The sequence below is a fragment of the Saccopteryx leptura genome, chromosome 3, assembly GCF_036850995.1.
Source record: "Saccopteryx leptura isolate mSacLep1 chromosome 3, mSacLep1_pri_phased_curated, whole genome shotgun sequence".
NCBI lineage: Eukaryota > Metazoa > Chordata > Mammalia > Chiroptera > Emballonuridae > Saccopteryx > Saccopteryx leptura.
The window spans coordinates 226,933,424-226,949,601 of NC_089505.1; the positions used below are offsets into that span (position 1 = coordinate 226,933,424).

The 16,178-nt window shown below is 42.2% G+C and overlaps 1 protein-coding gene across 12 annotated transcripts in view; it reads left to right on the forward strand.

Moving 5' to 3' along the window:
- Positions 1–3,150: 3,150 nt before the first annotated feature.
- IMMT (inner membrane mitochondrial protein) overlaps positions 3,151–16,178 on the forward strand; it is a 46,042-nt gene continuing 33,014 nt past the window's right edge. For 6 of the 12 annotated variants that reach the window (XM_066377781.1, XM_066377786.1, XM_066377783.1 and 3 more), the window contains exon 1: positions 3,153–3,317. In XM_066377781.1, the coding sequence (XP_066233878.1) occupies positions 3,273–3,317 (45 nt within the window). In that variant the 5' untranslated portion in view covers positions 3,153–3,272. Of the gene's footprint in view, positions 3,318–16,178 lie in introns of all 12 variants that reach the window. The other 6 variants (XM_066377791.1, XM_066377792.1, XM_066377787.1 and 3 more) reach the window with 4 other exon arrangements.

A 16,178-nucleotide genomic window follows, 5' to 3' on the forward strand; every position in this document is an offset into this window, starting at 1 on the left:
TCTGCAGATATAATAGGCAGACTATGCCTTTTGTGCAGGGCTCATTGTGTGTGTGTGTGAAGTTATATACAGATAAGAAGAGGCTTGATATGACAACTCTGTAATATTGACATAAAAAAGGGTTCCTTTCCAGGAACTCCCAAAAAGTGGCTTGAAGTGATAATCCTGTAGACTGACATCTGTTAGAAGACCTATGCCAGAAAAAGGTACTAAAGCTGAAGGGTCCCCCTGCTGCAGTCAGTTGTCCACACTGCTCTGACCAAAGATAGCCAAGACGACCACGCTGAGAGGTCCCCATTAAGCGGTACCCAGGCACGACAAAAGGATTTGTGCGTAATAAACTGCCTGTGTGATTCTTGAAACGAACCTGTGTGTCAGTCATGTCTTTCTCCTTGTGGCAATTGGTCTCGGTACCAATAAGTAGAATTTCTCATAGCTGTCTCAAGAGTAGTCTCGAAGAGGCTGTGAGCCCTGCTGTTAAGCAGGAGTGTCCTACTACACAGTAACGTTGAATCGGGGACGCCTGATCGAAGTAGAGCTCGGGCTCTACTGGGACAGATGTAATTTGAATTTCTGATTTATTTTAGGAGAGTACATTTAAAGCCATAAATTGCATGTGGAGGAGGAGGATTAGGGACTTGGTTAAATGTTGTGGTTTGAGATTGTGAAGCTAGAGCTGTTAATAATGTTCAGGCTCAAGGTGCGGCTGTGCCACACATAGCTGGAGCAGACTGAAATTGCCTATTGGCAATGAGACTTTTGTGACCAAGGTGTTAGAAAAGTCATCACGCTAGCATCACCAAACATGACAACAGTGGGCAAGGATGGAGTGGGGAAACTGCAATTCAATTGCTAAAATTACTAAACAAGATAGGAGACTGCACTGGGGGCTATTAGGTGATGGTGATATGGACAGTGTGATTACTGAAATACATTGAACATATACAAACATAAGTAATTATTTAATTTTAGATAATTTTCAAATCTATTTCTCTCTTTTATGAATGGAATTAGTAGCCTTGTCTACCTCTAGGAAGAATACCATACTGTGATAAATTATCTAGTTAACATGAAAGTACTTTGGAAACACGATATACAATTTATTTAGCTTCTATGATATTGAACTAATAGTATTGAATACTGCGTTCAATATTTAACTTGCTATACCTTGATTATAGATTCGGTGTAATATTTTGAACAGTCTTTCTGCACTGACCTCATCTTCCAACCCATCCGTAGATTGGCCAAATAATTTATTTTCTTTCTTTCTTTCAAGTGACGGGTGGGGGGAGGTAGAAAGACTCCTGCATGCACCCAGACTGGGATCCACCTGGCCACCCCGTCTGGGGCCTCATGCTTGAATTAGCCAACTGACCAACCAATCAAAACACTGGCTGCAAGAGGGGAAGAGTGAGAGAAGGGGGAGAGGGAGGGAAGAGAAGCAAATGGTCGCTTCTCATGTGTGCCATAACAGGGGATGGAACCCAGGACATCTGCATGTTGGGCCTACACCTATCCATTGAGCCAAATGGCCAGGGCCCAAATTATATTTCTAAAACAAAAACTTGGTGAAGGCTGTGCAGTTTAATCTGGAAGTAGAAACTGCGAAACCTGAAGAATACGGGTTCCTATCCTCACTTTACTATTTTTAAGGTGACCAATTGTCCTCCTTTAGGGAGGACAGTCTTTCTTTTGTAAGTTCCGTCCTCCCTTGAAAAGTGTCCTCCTACATGTCCTCCTTTTTGATATTGGAAAACTAATCTGTAAATGTCCGTATTCCATCGATGGAGAGTTGATCCATTGCGTGTGATGTGATGTATTTGTATCTAAATGAGTACTTTTTCTTACAGTTATTAAAAATTAATAGGCATGTAAGCATAATTACAATATAAAATATTACAAATGGTTTTTTAAGGATGTAGTCTTTTTTTAAAATTAATTAATTAATTAATTTATTCATTTTAGAGAAGAGAGGGAGAGACAGAGAGAGAGAGAGAGAGAGAGAGAGGAGAGACAGAGAGAGAGAAGCGGGGAGGAGCAGGAAGCATCAACTCCCATATGTGCCTTGACCAGGCAAGCCCAGGGTTTTGAACCGGCGACCTCAGCACTTCCAGGTCGACGCTTTACCCACTCCGCCACCACAGGTCAGGCTACAAATGTTTTTTATTGTTTTTCTTTTTTGTATTTTTCTGAAGTTGGAAACGGGGAGGCAGTCAGTCAGACTCCTGCATGTGCCCGACCGGGATCCACCCAGCACGCCCACCAGGGGGCGATGCTCTGCCCATCTGGGGCTTCGCTCTGCCGCAATCAGAGCCATTCTAGCGCTTGAGGCAGAGACCCTGGAACTGTCCTCAGCGCCTGGAGCCAACTTTGCTCCAATGGAACCTTGGCTGTGGGAGGGGAAGAGAGCAATGGAGAGGAATGAGAGGGGGAAGGGTGGAGAAGCAGATGGGCGCTTCTCTTAAGTGCCCGCTTCTCTTAAGTGCCCTGACCAGGGAATCGAACCCGGGACTTCCACACGCTGGGCCGATGCTCTGCTCAGCCAACAGGCTAGGGCTTACAATTGTTTTTATTATACATTTATCATATTATAGTATATTATTGTTGCAATGAATAAAATGTTTCTTTTATTTACGATATTGTTTTCTTCAATTTATTTTTGTCTTTTTCATTGTAAAAAAGTTGGTCACTTTACTATTTATTAAGTTACATGAACGACACATTAGGCACAAAGGTCCTTCCAGTGTTTGTTCACCCAGTCTCCCGCAATCGGGAAGACTCCTGAAGGGCTGTCAAGAGAAACCAAAGCGCAAGCCAAGACAACACAGATTTGGCCAAACCCATTCCTTCCCAGGAACTATCCCCTCTGACAGAGACAGGTGAGAGGCTTTCTTCCTCGACGTTTCCGAAGAGTCACGCCTACCCGTTTTTGGAGCGGATCGAAGAGTGGGGTTCAGATACCCTTCCTCCCCTCCCATTCACCTAGTAATCCCGAACTCGGACTCTAGGTGCCGACCAGAATCCAGAGCGAGCCCCGAAAAGATATATCACCCCTTCCGCCAACGGGAGGCCCAACCTCTGAGAGCTGTCTGGGCGGGGACTAGAAAATGGGATGCGCATGCGCAGTGGCGTTAATGCCCTACGGTACGCCTGGCGCAGGGAAGCGGCACGGACGCACGCACACACGTACGCCCGCACGCCCGTCCGCCCTCCTCTACTCGGGCCGCTCCGCAGCTCCAGCACATATCAGCAGCGTTGTCTACCCGGCCGAGATGCTGCGGGTCTGTCAGTTATCCGGCGTGACCTCCGCCGCCCAGGTGAGCGCGGGGACGCAGGGAGGGAGCGTGTGTTGAAGCTGACTCCAGGTAACCGAGGGAAAATGGGGAGGCTTTCTCTGTGCCTAGCGCCCGGGAGAGAGGTGTGTCTCAGGGCCGCTCTCATCGCGAGGGGCTCTGCCCGGCCTGTCAAGCAGTTAATTCGGGGGTCTGCAGGACTAGGACCCCTGGAGGGTTTTTGCTGAAGCGCGATGGGGTGCTGAAAGGGAAAGGTGGCTGGGCGGTAGACGCAGGACTGGAGGCACCACCTCGGAGAAATATCATCCAATCGGCCCCGCGCTGCCCGGGTCAAGGACCAATCGTGGCTCCTGGCGCCAGGTCGCCGGTTGTGCTTGTGATAGGTTTCGTGCAGCCAGTGGTTGAAGGTCGTGGGGGAGAACTACAATTCCCAGGAGGAAATGCAGAGCCTTGGCTTGTTGCATATTTAATGAGGTGCATGAATTATTGAGAGTTCGCGTTTTAGGGGCCAAGTTTGTAATTATTCGGAAGAGATTTCTTTCTTTTTGTAGCTGAGACCACCTCTGAGCGATTCTTAACCTAAACAAAAATAAAAGATTGTACTTCATGGACTTCAAACTTTTGGTACTTGAAGAAGGACAGGAGTCATGACCTTGTGCTCATTTCTGAGATTAGCCTGAGGATCTGTGTCGACAGGTGCTGGGACAAGGTGCAGACATCCCAGGAGCCTCGACACCCAGTTGCTTTTATTTCATCATAATTATCAAAGTAACTTCCTAAAATTAATAAATCTATTTCCATTGATCACAATTTTCAGAGTGTCGATATTTTGGCAAATGTATTTTTGTAAAACAGGTACTATGACTCAAGCAGTAATTGAATAAAATCACTAGAAGCCAGACTTTCCCAGTTTCCTTACCTCCCCATTTCCTTGTTAGGGTAGGAGAAGCAGCCTCTTCCATAGGAAAATAGTGTCTGTGTTAGTTTCTATTGCTACATCACAAATACCACAAATTTAGCATCTTAAAACAACACCCATTTTATTATCTTACAGTTTCTAGACATGAATGATCTGGGTTCTCTCAGTGTCACACAGGCTGCAATCTAGGTGTTGGCTGTTTGAGGTTTTCTTTAAAGTTCATGCAGTTTGTTGGCAGAATTTTTTTTTTTTTTTTACAGAGACAGAGAGTCAGAGAGGGATAGATAGGGACAGACAGACAGGAATGAAGAGAGATGAGAAGCATCAATCATCAGTTTTTCGTTGTGACACCTTGGTTTTTCATTGATTGCTTTCTCATATGTGCCTTGACCGCGGGCCTTCAGCAGAACGAGTAACCCTTTGCTCAAGCCAGCGACCTTGGATACAAGCTGGTGAGCTTTGCTCAAACTAGATGAGCCCGCGCTCAAACTGGCGACCTTGGGGTCTCAAACCTGGGTCCTCGGCATCCCAGTCTGACGCTTTGTCCACTGCACCACCACCTGGTCAGGCTGTTGGCAGAATTTAGTCCCTTGCAACTGTCGGACTGAAGCTCCTGTTTTCTTGTCAACTCTCGCCTAGATTTTGTTATAGGATGCTTGAAGTTTTCTTGCCACTAGATCCTCAGAGGCAGTTCATGACATGGATGTTTGCTTTCTTGTAGGCTACTAGGAGCTTGTCTCTGACTTCAGAAGCTCTCTTACCCTGGCCAAATAGCTCAGTTGGTTAGAGCATTGTCCTGATGTGCAAAGGTTGTGGGTTTGATTCCCGGTCAGAGCACATACAGGAACAGATTAATGTTTCTGTCTGTCTCCTTTCCTTTTCTCTTTCTCTAAAATCAATCAATTTAAAAAAATTTAAAAAGCTTTCTTAACTTCCCTGTTTCCAATCTGTAGACCCAGATTTCAAGGGTTTCAATTATTAGGCCAGTCCACCTGGATAATTATGTCTACAAAATCTTTTTTGCCGTGCAACCGTAAACATGCGCTTAATTAACAGCAGGGGCCTTGGCCGGGTGGCTTAGTGGATAAATCGTCCTGCCATGCCGAAGTCTCTGGTTCATTCCCCAATCAGGGCAGTAGGAGAAGCAGTCAGTGAGTATACAAGTAAACGGAACAACGAGTTGATGCTTCTCTCTCTGGTCAATAAACCTTAAAAAAAAAATTAGAGGGTGGAGATCACAGGGGCCTTCTTAGAATCCGGCCTACCATAGTACACAAGTGAGACTAGGAGAATGAAGAAAGTACAGTTATCTTTCAGGGCAGAATTGTTGAAGTTTATCTTTGGAGCCCTCCTTTCATGGTACACTTTTCCTAATTCTGTCCTCAGATTACATTATGGTTGTCACTGATTTGTTCCCTCTTTCTGCCCGAAAGTCCAAAATTATTTTTTTCTTTCTTGCCTTTATCAAAATATTTTCTACTTAGTGGGTTCCTAATTAGGATATTAGGAGAAAACAGATTAAGACTTCATACTAAAATGTGGACATTTTTCTGGTTCGCAGTCAAGATTTCTTATCTTCCTAAAATTGCTATCTTAAAAAAATTTAAAAACAAATATTATAAAATTCATTGGTTTACTCTTACTGTCTCCGCAATCATTCTATAACATTTGATACTGTAGCTTTGTAAAACTATTTTTGTTCTTCTGGCTTTTCTCATGTAGTATCTTAGGGCTCATCTTACCCTTTTTCTCTCTCCCATTTTCCTTTGTTAAGTGTGCTTCCATGTACCTCTAGATATACCCCCAAGGTTCATATGCTCTCCCTCTCTCTTTTAAATTAAGACCTAATTTGTTTGAGCAGCTTTAGGTTCACAGAAAAATTGAGTGGCAGGTACAGAGATTTCCCATAAACCCTAAGCCACCACAAACGCATAGCCTCCTGCATTATTGACATCCCCTACCAGAGTGGTACAGTCGTTAAAACTGGTGAACCTACATTGGCATATCATAATCACCCAAACTCCATAGCTTACATGTGTTTCACTTTTAAGTGTTGTACATTCTATGGGTTTGGACAAATGTGTGATGACATTATCCATCATTATGACATAATGCAGAATATTTTCACCATCCCAAAAATCTTGTCTTCTAGCTGTTCATCACTCCCCTAGCCCAAGCTCCACCCCCTGGAAACCACTGATCTTTTATTGTCTCCATAGTTTTTCCTTTTCCAGAATGTCATCTAAATGGACTCATATAATGGGTAGGAATGACTTCTTTCACTTAATAATATGCATTTAAGGTTTTTCCTTGCGTTTTTGTGGCTTGATAGCTCATTTATTTTTAGTGCTGAATAATATCCCATTGTCTGGATGTACCTCAGTTTATCCACTCACCTACTGAAGGACATTGTGGTTGCTTCCAAGTTTTGGCAGTTATAAATAAAGCTACTCTAAACACTCATGTGCAGGTTTTTGTGTGGACGTAAGTTTTCAACTCCTTTGGGTATATACCAAGGAGCAAGCGCAATGGCTAAATTGTATGGTGAGACTGTGTTTAGTAAGAAACTGCCAAATTGTCTTCCAAAGTGGTTGTATTATTTTGCATTCTCAGCAGCAATGAATAAGGGTTTTTCTTCCATGTCCCTGCCAGCATTCGGTGGTGTCAGTATTCGGGATTCTGGCCATTCTGATAGATGCATAGTGATATCTTATTGTTGTTCCATCTCTTTATGTGCTATTGGGCTTACATCAGTTCTCAGAACTTCAATCCCTAAGCAGATGACTCTCTAGCCCCCGGCGGGGGTTGAACGACCAAAACACAGGGGTCGCCTAAAGCCATCGGAAATACATATATATTTTATATATTTTTTTTCTTTTTCTGAAGCTGGAAACGGGGAGAGACAGTCAGACAGACTCCCACATGCGCCCGACCGGGATCCACCCGGCACGCCCACCAGGGGCAATGCTCTGCCCACCAGGGGGCGATGCTCTGCCCCTCCGGGGCGTCGCTCTGCCGCAACCAGAGCCACTCTAGCGCCTGGGGCAGAGGCCAAGGAGCCATCCCCAGCGCCCAGGCCATCTTTGCTCCAATGGAGCCTTGGCTGCGGGAGGGGAAGAGAGAGACAGAGAGGAAGGAGGGGGGGGGGTGGAGAAGCAAATGGGCGCTTCTCCTATATGCCCTGGCCGGGAATCGAACCCGGGTCCCCCGCACGCCAGGCCGAAGCTCTACCACTGAGCCAACCGGCCAGGGCCTGGAAATACATATTTTATTTAAAAATGTATTGTATAATAAATATGTATTTCTGATGGCTTTAGGCGACCCCTGTGTTTTGGTCGTTCGACCCCCGCCCAGGGTCGAAAATACATATTTTATTTCCGATGGCTTTAGATGACCGCTGCTCTCGCGTCTTTTGATCTTTGTAACCAAATTTCAAAATTCTTTTTACTTTTTCAAACCTCATCTTAAATGTCTTCCTGCTTTTACTATTGCCATCCTAGATTCAGTTCTTTACATAGTAGTTAATAGAGGGTTTTTTGTTTTTTTTTTAAGAATTTCTTTTTAAATTATTTTTTATTACACTTTTTATTTTTTTATTTTTTTGCAGAGGCAGAGAGTGAGTCAGAGGGATAGACAGAGACAGACAGACAGGAACGGAGAGAGATGAGAGGCATCAATCATTAGTTTTTCGTTGCGCGTTGCAACACCTTAGTTGTTCATTGATTGCTTTCTCATATGTGCCTTGACCGTGGGCCTTCAGCAGACCGAGTAACCCCTTGCTGGAGCCAGCGACCTTGGATTCAAGCTGGTGAGCTTTTGCTCAAACCAGATGAGCCCGCGCTCAAGCTGGCGACCTCGGGATCTCGAACCTGGGTCTTCTGCATCCCAGTCTGACACTCTATCCACTGTGCCACCGCCTGGTCAGGCAATAGAGGTTTTTTAAAAATTATTTTTATTTATTTATTCATTTTAGAGGAGAGAGATAGAGAGAGAAGGGGGGAGGAGCTGGAAGCATCAACTCCCACATGTACCTTGACCAGGCAAGCCCAGGGTTTTGAACCAGCAACCTCAGCATTCCAGGTCGACACTTTACCCACTGCGCCACCACAGGTCAGGCAATAGAGGGTTTTTTTAAAGCACACTAGATCATGTCATGCCCTTTAGTGACATCCCATCAAATTCAGAATAAAATCTAAACTCGACCATACCCACCAGGTCCTTCATGATCTGGCTCTTTGGATATCTTCATTTTTCTACTCTGCCTCAGTCTGTTCTTCTGCCATCTCTATCGCATACCTCATTGCCTTTTATTTGCTGTTTCTTTTAACCTGAAATCTTCCTACACATCTTTGCTTAGCTCACTTCTTTCACTGAGATATTTTCTCAAATATCACCTTTCCTTCAGAGAGGTCTTCCCTATCTAAAACAGACCTAATTACTCTCCTTCCTTGCATCACTCTGAACTTACCATTGCCCCACTTTTGTTTTACTTTGTAGCTCTTGCCATTACCTGACCTAACTGTATTTCCCATATTAAAATGTATTTACTGTGTATTTCCCATATTAAAATGTGTGTATTACAAAAGGACTGTGTCCATATTTTTATTTATTTATTTATTTTTTTTTTTAATTTTTCTGAAGCTGGAAATGGGGAGAGACAGTCAGACAGACTCCCGCATGCGCCCGACCGGGATCCACCCGGCACGCCCACCAGGGGCGATGCTCTGCCCCTCCGGGGTGTTGCTCTGCCGCGACCAGAGCCACTCGAGTGCCTGGGACAGAGGCCAAGGAGCCATCCCTAGCGCCTGGGCCATCTTTGCTCCAATGGAGCCTTGGCTGCGGGAGGGGAAGAGAGAGACAGAGAGGAAGGAGGGGGGGGGGTGGAGAAGCAAATGGGCGCTTCTCCTATGTGCCCTGGCCGGGAATTGAACCCGGGTCCCCCGCACACCAGGCCGACGCTCTACCGCCGAGCCAACCAGCCAGGGCCTGTGTCCATATTTTTTACTGCTGTATTTCCAGTGCTAACAGTAGTCCCTGGCTCCTAACAGATGCTCAGGAAGTATTTGTGATGTTTGTATGAAAGAACAAATGTGTTCTGTGAGTTTTTCTTAATCTCTGTAAGTGGATGTGACCTCCCTTTCAACCCCCATAGGTTTTAGAATCTTTGATTCTCTCCAGAGGAGAACCAGTAGGATATGTATATAAGTTAGAAAGAAAGATTGATTTGTTATAAGTAATTGGCTTATGCAGTTTTGTAGGGCGCTGCCAAGTTCAATGTCTGGCTTGATATGCAGAGACCCAAGAGAGCCTGTGGTGCTCTTTCAGTCTGAAGGCAGGTAACCCCAAGGCCCAGGAGAGCTGGTGGTGCTGTTTGAGTCCGAAGCCTGGAGAATTTCTTTTCACCTGGGGATGCTGGTCTTTTTGCTTTATTCTAGCCTTCAACTGCTTGCATGAGGCCTACCCACATTATGGAAAGCAAACTACTTTACCACAGTTCACTGATATAAACGTTAATCTCATTCAAAACCCCCTTCCAAGTTGACATGTAAAATTAATCATCACAGATAGTATCTAACTTATGCTTTATGTCAGGACTCATCAACCTTAAATTCTTTACATGTGGATATTCAGCAGAAATGAATTGTTCTCATTTGTGTTTTCTTTTTCAGAAATGTGCTTCAGAGCTTTGGGCCTTCCTTAGTTTGTTTCCCAGATCCAATGCCATCCGTCTTCTTTAGCCCACTCCCATACTGCATCACTTTGCCCAGCCCTTTTTAAGGTGGGCATTGGGTTTGGAAGATCAATGTAGCCCTCTCCCAAGTTATAGGTTTGGTAGTGGTCATCTGCATATGCAGTAATGTTATCTGCTTATCACTTAAACGAAGAGAAAAAAAATTATTGTTCTTGAGGACTGACGAAGCCAGTTTATTTAAGACCAATTTTGATAGCAAAGCTAGTTATTATTGAACTTGTGTGTGGACATTATTAGCTGTCATCTTCTAGAGAACTCTTTCTTTCAGTTAGGTTTATAAAACTGTTAATGAAAATGTCTACTAAGCATATGTGATAGAAAGTAGTTTAGTGTGTCATGCAGCCTGCTGTTTGCTCCTGCCCACACTAGAATCTTTTTCTTTTCTCTAGACCAGTGGCTTTCAGACTGTTTTGAAATAAATTTTACATTATAACTTAGAACACACAAGTAAGACTGTATAAGTAACATATAATATATATTCATACATATATGCAATAAAAACTAAAGTATCAAGTTTTATCTTTTGCCATACTGATTAACATAAGCCATTTCCATTTCCTAACTGAACAGCAGTTTTTCTTCTAGACAGAGTGTGTTTATACTGGGAGAAAATACTGCTGCAGTGTCAAACTTACTGTATTTAATTGTATGATATGTATATTTTTAACCTTAATGCATGACTCTTACAAAATATTTTAAGTTAACTGTAGAAAAGTTGAAATTGTTGCGTAGTACTGCATTTCAAATGTGGAACTGGCTGTTAATTTCTGGATGTCTTTTGTTTGTGTGGGAGGAATCCTTATGACAAACTCACTGAAACATTGTCATTGCAGCAACCAGCAAGTCTAGAGGGGAAACCTGGAACCTCCAGATAAGGTTTATATGAGGGGACTTTAATTATAGTCTTCATTTCCAGGTTGTAATGCTGGATTGTGGTAACTTTTTTCTTTTTGGATTTTTATTTACTATTTTTATTTTTTAAATTAAATTTATTGGGTTGATATCACAGAGACAATGACTACTTGGAGTAGCAAACCTGTCGTTTGGTTCCTGTTCCTCAAACGAGACACTGCTTGTCATGGTGGCAATGACTACTTGGAGACCAGAGGAATGCACCGAGGGGCCGAGAGGAGGCAACAGTCTGGTCAGCAGATTGAAGGACTAAATCCCCATCCCCAGCCTTACTCAGAATTTATTGGCCAGTTTGAAAAACACAAGAAATCAGAAAGAAGAAGTTCTCAGGGGTGAAGTAAAGTGCAAGGAACATGCTGACTCCTAATCTCTGTTCTGAGAGCCTAACCATTTTTTGGTTACTAAATTTTATCCTGTTGTTTTGCTGCCTCCAGCGCGCACTGTTTCCAGTACAGGGTCAGAGAGGCCCCTGGACTCTCGTCTGCTCAGTGCTTTCACCCTAAGGTGCCTCACTGTCTCTAATTGTTATCCTAACTCTTCATGTTTTCACAGCATGTTCCCACAGGTTGACACTGATTAACATACAGGTTTCAGATGCCCAATTCTAGAACGTACCTCATGGCTACTTTTTATATGTTCAGTTTAGTTTGGTATAGTTAAGGAAAAGATGATCTGGGCAAGGACATTACATGGGAACTGTACATTTTATCTTGCCGTTTTTTAGTTTATTTTTCTTAAGTCATGTTTCTAAAGGTTAGAAGCAGCAATAATAACCTTATAACATTTATTATAGGGTTACGTATAAATATATATCAAGGTAAATTATTTTGAAATAGATTGTCCTTTCTCCATCATACATTATTACTAATGAAAAGGAATTCCAGAACTAAGAATTGTCCAATATTTTGTGTGTTAAAGTGGGATACTTAATCTTATTTAGGATAGAAATAAAGAGGCAGTGTAGCTTGGTGCTTGAGAAAGAGAACTCTGGAGGCAGACTTTGGATTTTTTTTTTAATTATTGATTTTTTAGAAGGGGGAAGGGAAAGAGAGGGAAGAGAGAGAATAAGAAGCATCAACTCATAGTTGCTTCACTTTAGTTGTGCATTGATTGCTTCTCATAGAGACCTTAGATTTAGCAGTGGTTTCTTAGATATGATTCCAAAAGAACAAAAGATAAATTGGATTTTATCAAAATTAAATTTTTTTTCTTTTGTATTTTTCTGAAGTGAGGAGGCAGAGACAGACTCCACCATGTGCAGGTGCCCGACCAGGATCCACCCGGCATGTCCACTAGGGGGCGATCTCTGTCCTTCTGAGGCATTGTTCCTTTGCAACCAGAGCCATTCTAGCACCTGCGGTGGAGGCCATGGAGCCATCCTCAGCATCTGGGCCAACTTTGCTCCAATGGGCCTTGGCTGTGGGAGGGGAAGAGAGAGACAGAGAGGAAGGAGAGGGGGAGGGGTGGAGAAGCAGATGGGCGCTTCTCCTGTGTACCCTGACTGGGAATCAAACCTGGGACATCCACACACCGGGTGATGCACTATCACTGACCCAACCGACTAGAGCCAAAATTAAAATTTTTATGCATCGAAGGACTCTGAAGACAGTGAAAAGAATGGAGATGTTTTCAAATCATATATCTGATAAGGGTATAGTATCTAGAATATGTAAAGGATTCCTACAGCTCAACTATAAAAAGGCAGCCCAGATAAATATGGGCAAAAGACTTGGATAGACATTCATCCAAAGAAGATACATAAATGGTGAACAAACACATGAAAAGATGCACTCACGAGGACGATTATAGTAAAAAAAAGAAACACAACAAGTGTTGGTGAGAATGTGGAGAAATTGGAGCCCTCATACACTGCTGGGGAATGTAAAATAGTGGAGTTAAACATAGAATTATCACATGACCCTGCAATTCCACCCAAATGAATTGAAGACAGGTGTTCAAACAAAAACTTGCAGATGAATAATCAGATGGAGACAACCCAGATATCCAACTGATGTCTGGCTAAACAAAATATGGTATATCTGTATGATAAAGTATTACATTCAACCATAAAAGAAATTAAATACTTGCTACATGCATGATATATGTGATATATGTTAGAACATGGATAAACATTGAAAACATTCCAAGTGAAAGAAGCCAGGAATAAAAAGGCCACAGTAGATTTCATTTATGCAAAATGTACAAAATAGCCAAATCTGTAGAGCCAGAAAATACATAGTAGTTGCCAAGGACTAGAGAGGGGGAAAAGGAGAGACTGCTTAGTTGGTGCAGGAATTTCCTTAGTGACGAAAATGTTTTAGGATCAGGGCGGTGATTGTTGTATAGTAGTGTGAATGTACTGAATTGTACATTTTCAAAATGGTGAATTTTACTACATACAGAAAAAAGCTGCCAGGTATTTGCAGATGGCCTGAGGGAGAGGAAAGTAGACATTTGTGTTTGTGTGTGTGTATAATTAATATAAAATGGTGATATGTATTGAAGTGGCATTTATTGGCCAAAGATGGGTCAATTTCAGTTTTCTTTTTTTCTTTCCTTCTCCTCCCTTCCCTCCCCTGCACTTCCCTCCTCACCCCTCCCCTCTCCTCTTCACCCCATCCCATGTGCACTGCAGTGGGAATCCACAGGCTGAAACCAACACTCGAACCAACTGAGCCACTGGCTGCAGAAGGGGAAGAGAAGCAGATGGTTGCTTCTCCCGTGTGCCCTGACCAGGGATCAAACCTGGGACTTGAGCACGTTGGGCCAATGCTCTATCCATTGAGCAAACTGGCTAGGGCCTTAAGTTTTCAAAAGGATAACAATTGCAACTGGTTAAAATCCATCAAAAGTGTTCAGATTCATGAGTTCAAAGCCCTTCCCTGATAGCTTGGTTGGTTAGAGTGTCATCCCGAAGCACAAAGGTTGGCCAGTTCGATCCCCAATCAGGGCACATACAGGAACAGATCATTGTTCCTGTCTCTCTCTCTGTCTCTCTCCCCCCCCTTAATAAAAATTAAAAAAAAAAAGAAAAAAAGATCATGTTCTGGTTAGCTGTAGTTATATAAACCACCACGATCTTGAGGTAAAATAACATTTATTTATTTATTGTCTCAATTGTGGGGGTTGCCTGGGTTTAGCCGGGCTCTTTCAGGAGGTTGTAGTCAGACAGTGGCTAGGAATAGAGACATCTTAAGGGCTTCCTCACTCTTGTGTCTGGCAGTTGATACTGACTACAGCTGACACCTCAGCTGGGACTGTTGGCTGGAACACCTACATGCAGCGTCTATGTGTCTGGGCTTCCTCACACTTTGGCAGGGTTTCCAAGAGCAGCTTGATAACAGAGCCAGGCAGAGGCTGAATCCCCCTTTATGTTCTGGTGTTAGAAGTCACAGAGGGTCACTTTCACTGTCTTCTTAATTAGTAAATTAGTAACAAACTCCTGACCTTGTTCAAGAGAAGAGAACTCACTTTGGAGGAATGGCAAATTCTGGAAGAGCATGTGGTACAGGAATTATTGCAGTCAATTTTGGATAATACACTCTGCCCTCTAACCACAATTTACATACCTTTCATGTGCAAATACTGTACATTGACAGCCTTCCTCAAAACCCTTAAAAAATCTCATCCCATCACAGCATCAGGCTTAGACTAAAGGACCAAGATCTTGTCATCTAAATTAGATTTATTTTTATATTTTTGCAACTAAGACATTTTGGATGTGGATGTGGTCCCTAGGGTATAGCTCCCAAAGCACTTTCTTTTCAGTCTAAAGACCTGTCAACTAAAGAGTTAAGTTCCCCATATAAAAAACATATACCAGGTGGGGCAAAAGTAGGTTTTAGTTCTTTGTATGGAAAATAATACAATAATAATTCAAGAATACTCTGGCCTGACTGATGGTGGCACAGTGAATAGAGCATCAACCTGGGATGCTGAGGTCCCAAATTTGAAACATTGAGGTCGTTGGCTTGAGTCCAAAGGTTGCTGACTTGAAGCTCAAGGTTGCTGGTTTGAGCAAGGGGTCACTGACTCAGCTGGAGCCCTCAGTCAAGGCACATCTGAGAAAGCAATCAGTGAACAACTAAAGTGACGCAATTATGAGTTGATGATTTTCATCTTTCTCCCTTTTTGTCTGTCCTTGTCTCCCCCTCTCTCTTTCATGAGTGCATTAAAAAAAAATGAAATTAATGTAAATAGGTTCTCAAATTCTAGTGTCGAGCTCCACAGAATGGAGTTGTTGACATGAAAGGGGGTGCAGTTCTGTTTAAAACTTCAGTAGGAAAACACCCTTTTCTGTTAAATGCAGTTAAGAAATGTTGAGAATTCTACACTATAGGTAATAATTGAAATACTTTTAAAGTATCAACTATATAGCTGCATTACATGATGTAAAATATCTAGTTTGTTGTTCTGTTTTTTTCCCAAATACCTAATACGTTAATTTGATGTTTAACTTTAGGGTTTGGCAAATAGAGTGTAAATTGCATCTATAATTCAGAGTAATTTCATGTGTCCTCTGATCATGTGATTTATTTTTCAAACTTAAGATAATTCTAAAAGAAAGTTTATTTCTGATATTCCTTGGATGCAATTTCATTAAGGAACCTAAAGAAATTTTTCCCCCTTGACTTCCTGAAGTTTGATTTTGTGCTTGATATAAAGAGAGGTTTTACTTATGAATGCAATAAATTTGAAATTTCAGAATGATAGCTCTAAATGGCTTTAAGTTTATCAAAACCTTTCCCAAATAGTACTACTTGCATGTGCATTTATTTGTTTCAGTGGATCCGCATATTGTTAAGAAACATTTGAGTTTATGTGCTTTACTTTAATCAAATCCCAAAACATTGCCCTGATTATTTACTTTTGTGTAAAGATAGACTAATTATGTGGAGATAAAGATTTACTTGATTATTTATAATGTTAAAGTAATTTATACAATAGTATAAAATAAGTTTACAAAGTAAAATACTCTATTGTTCTTTTTCTTGTCAATTAAGGAAGCATATGGCAAATCCCAATTATATCTAAGAAATAATTAACACATAACATTTAAAAATGCTAATTGATCATAGTCTGATAATCTTTTTTTATCTTAAAAGTTATTTCTTGTGAGACTTGCTGTGCAGGAAACATCACTGTTGTTTTTGTTTGTTTGTTTGTTTGTTTTTGGTGAGAAGAGGGGAGCTAGACTCCCACAGGCGCCCTGACTGGGATCCACCTGGCAACCCCATCTAGGGCCTATGCGAGTACCAAGCTTTTTTTTTAGTGCCTGAGACTGATGCACTTCTATGGAGCT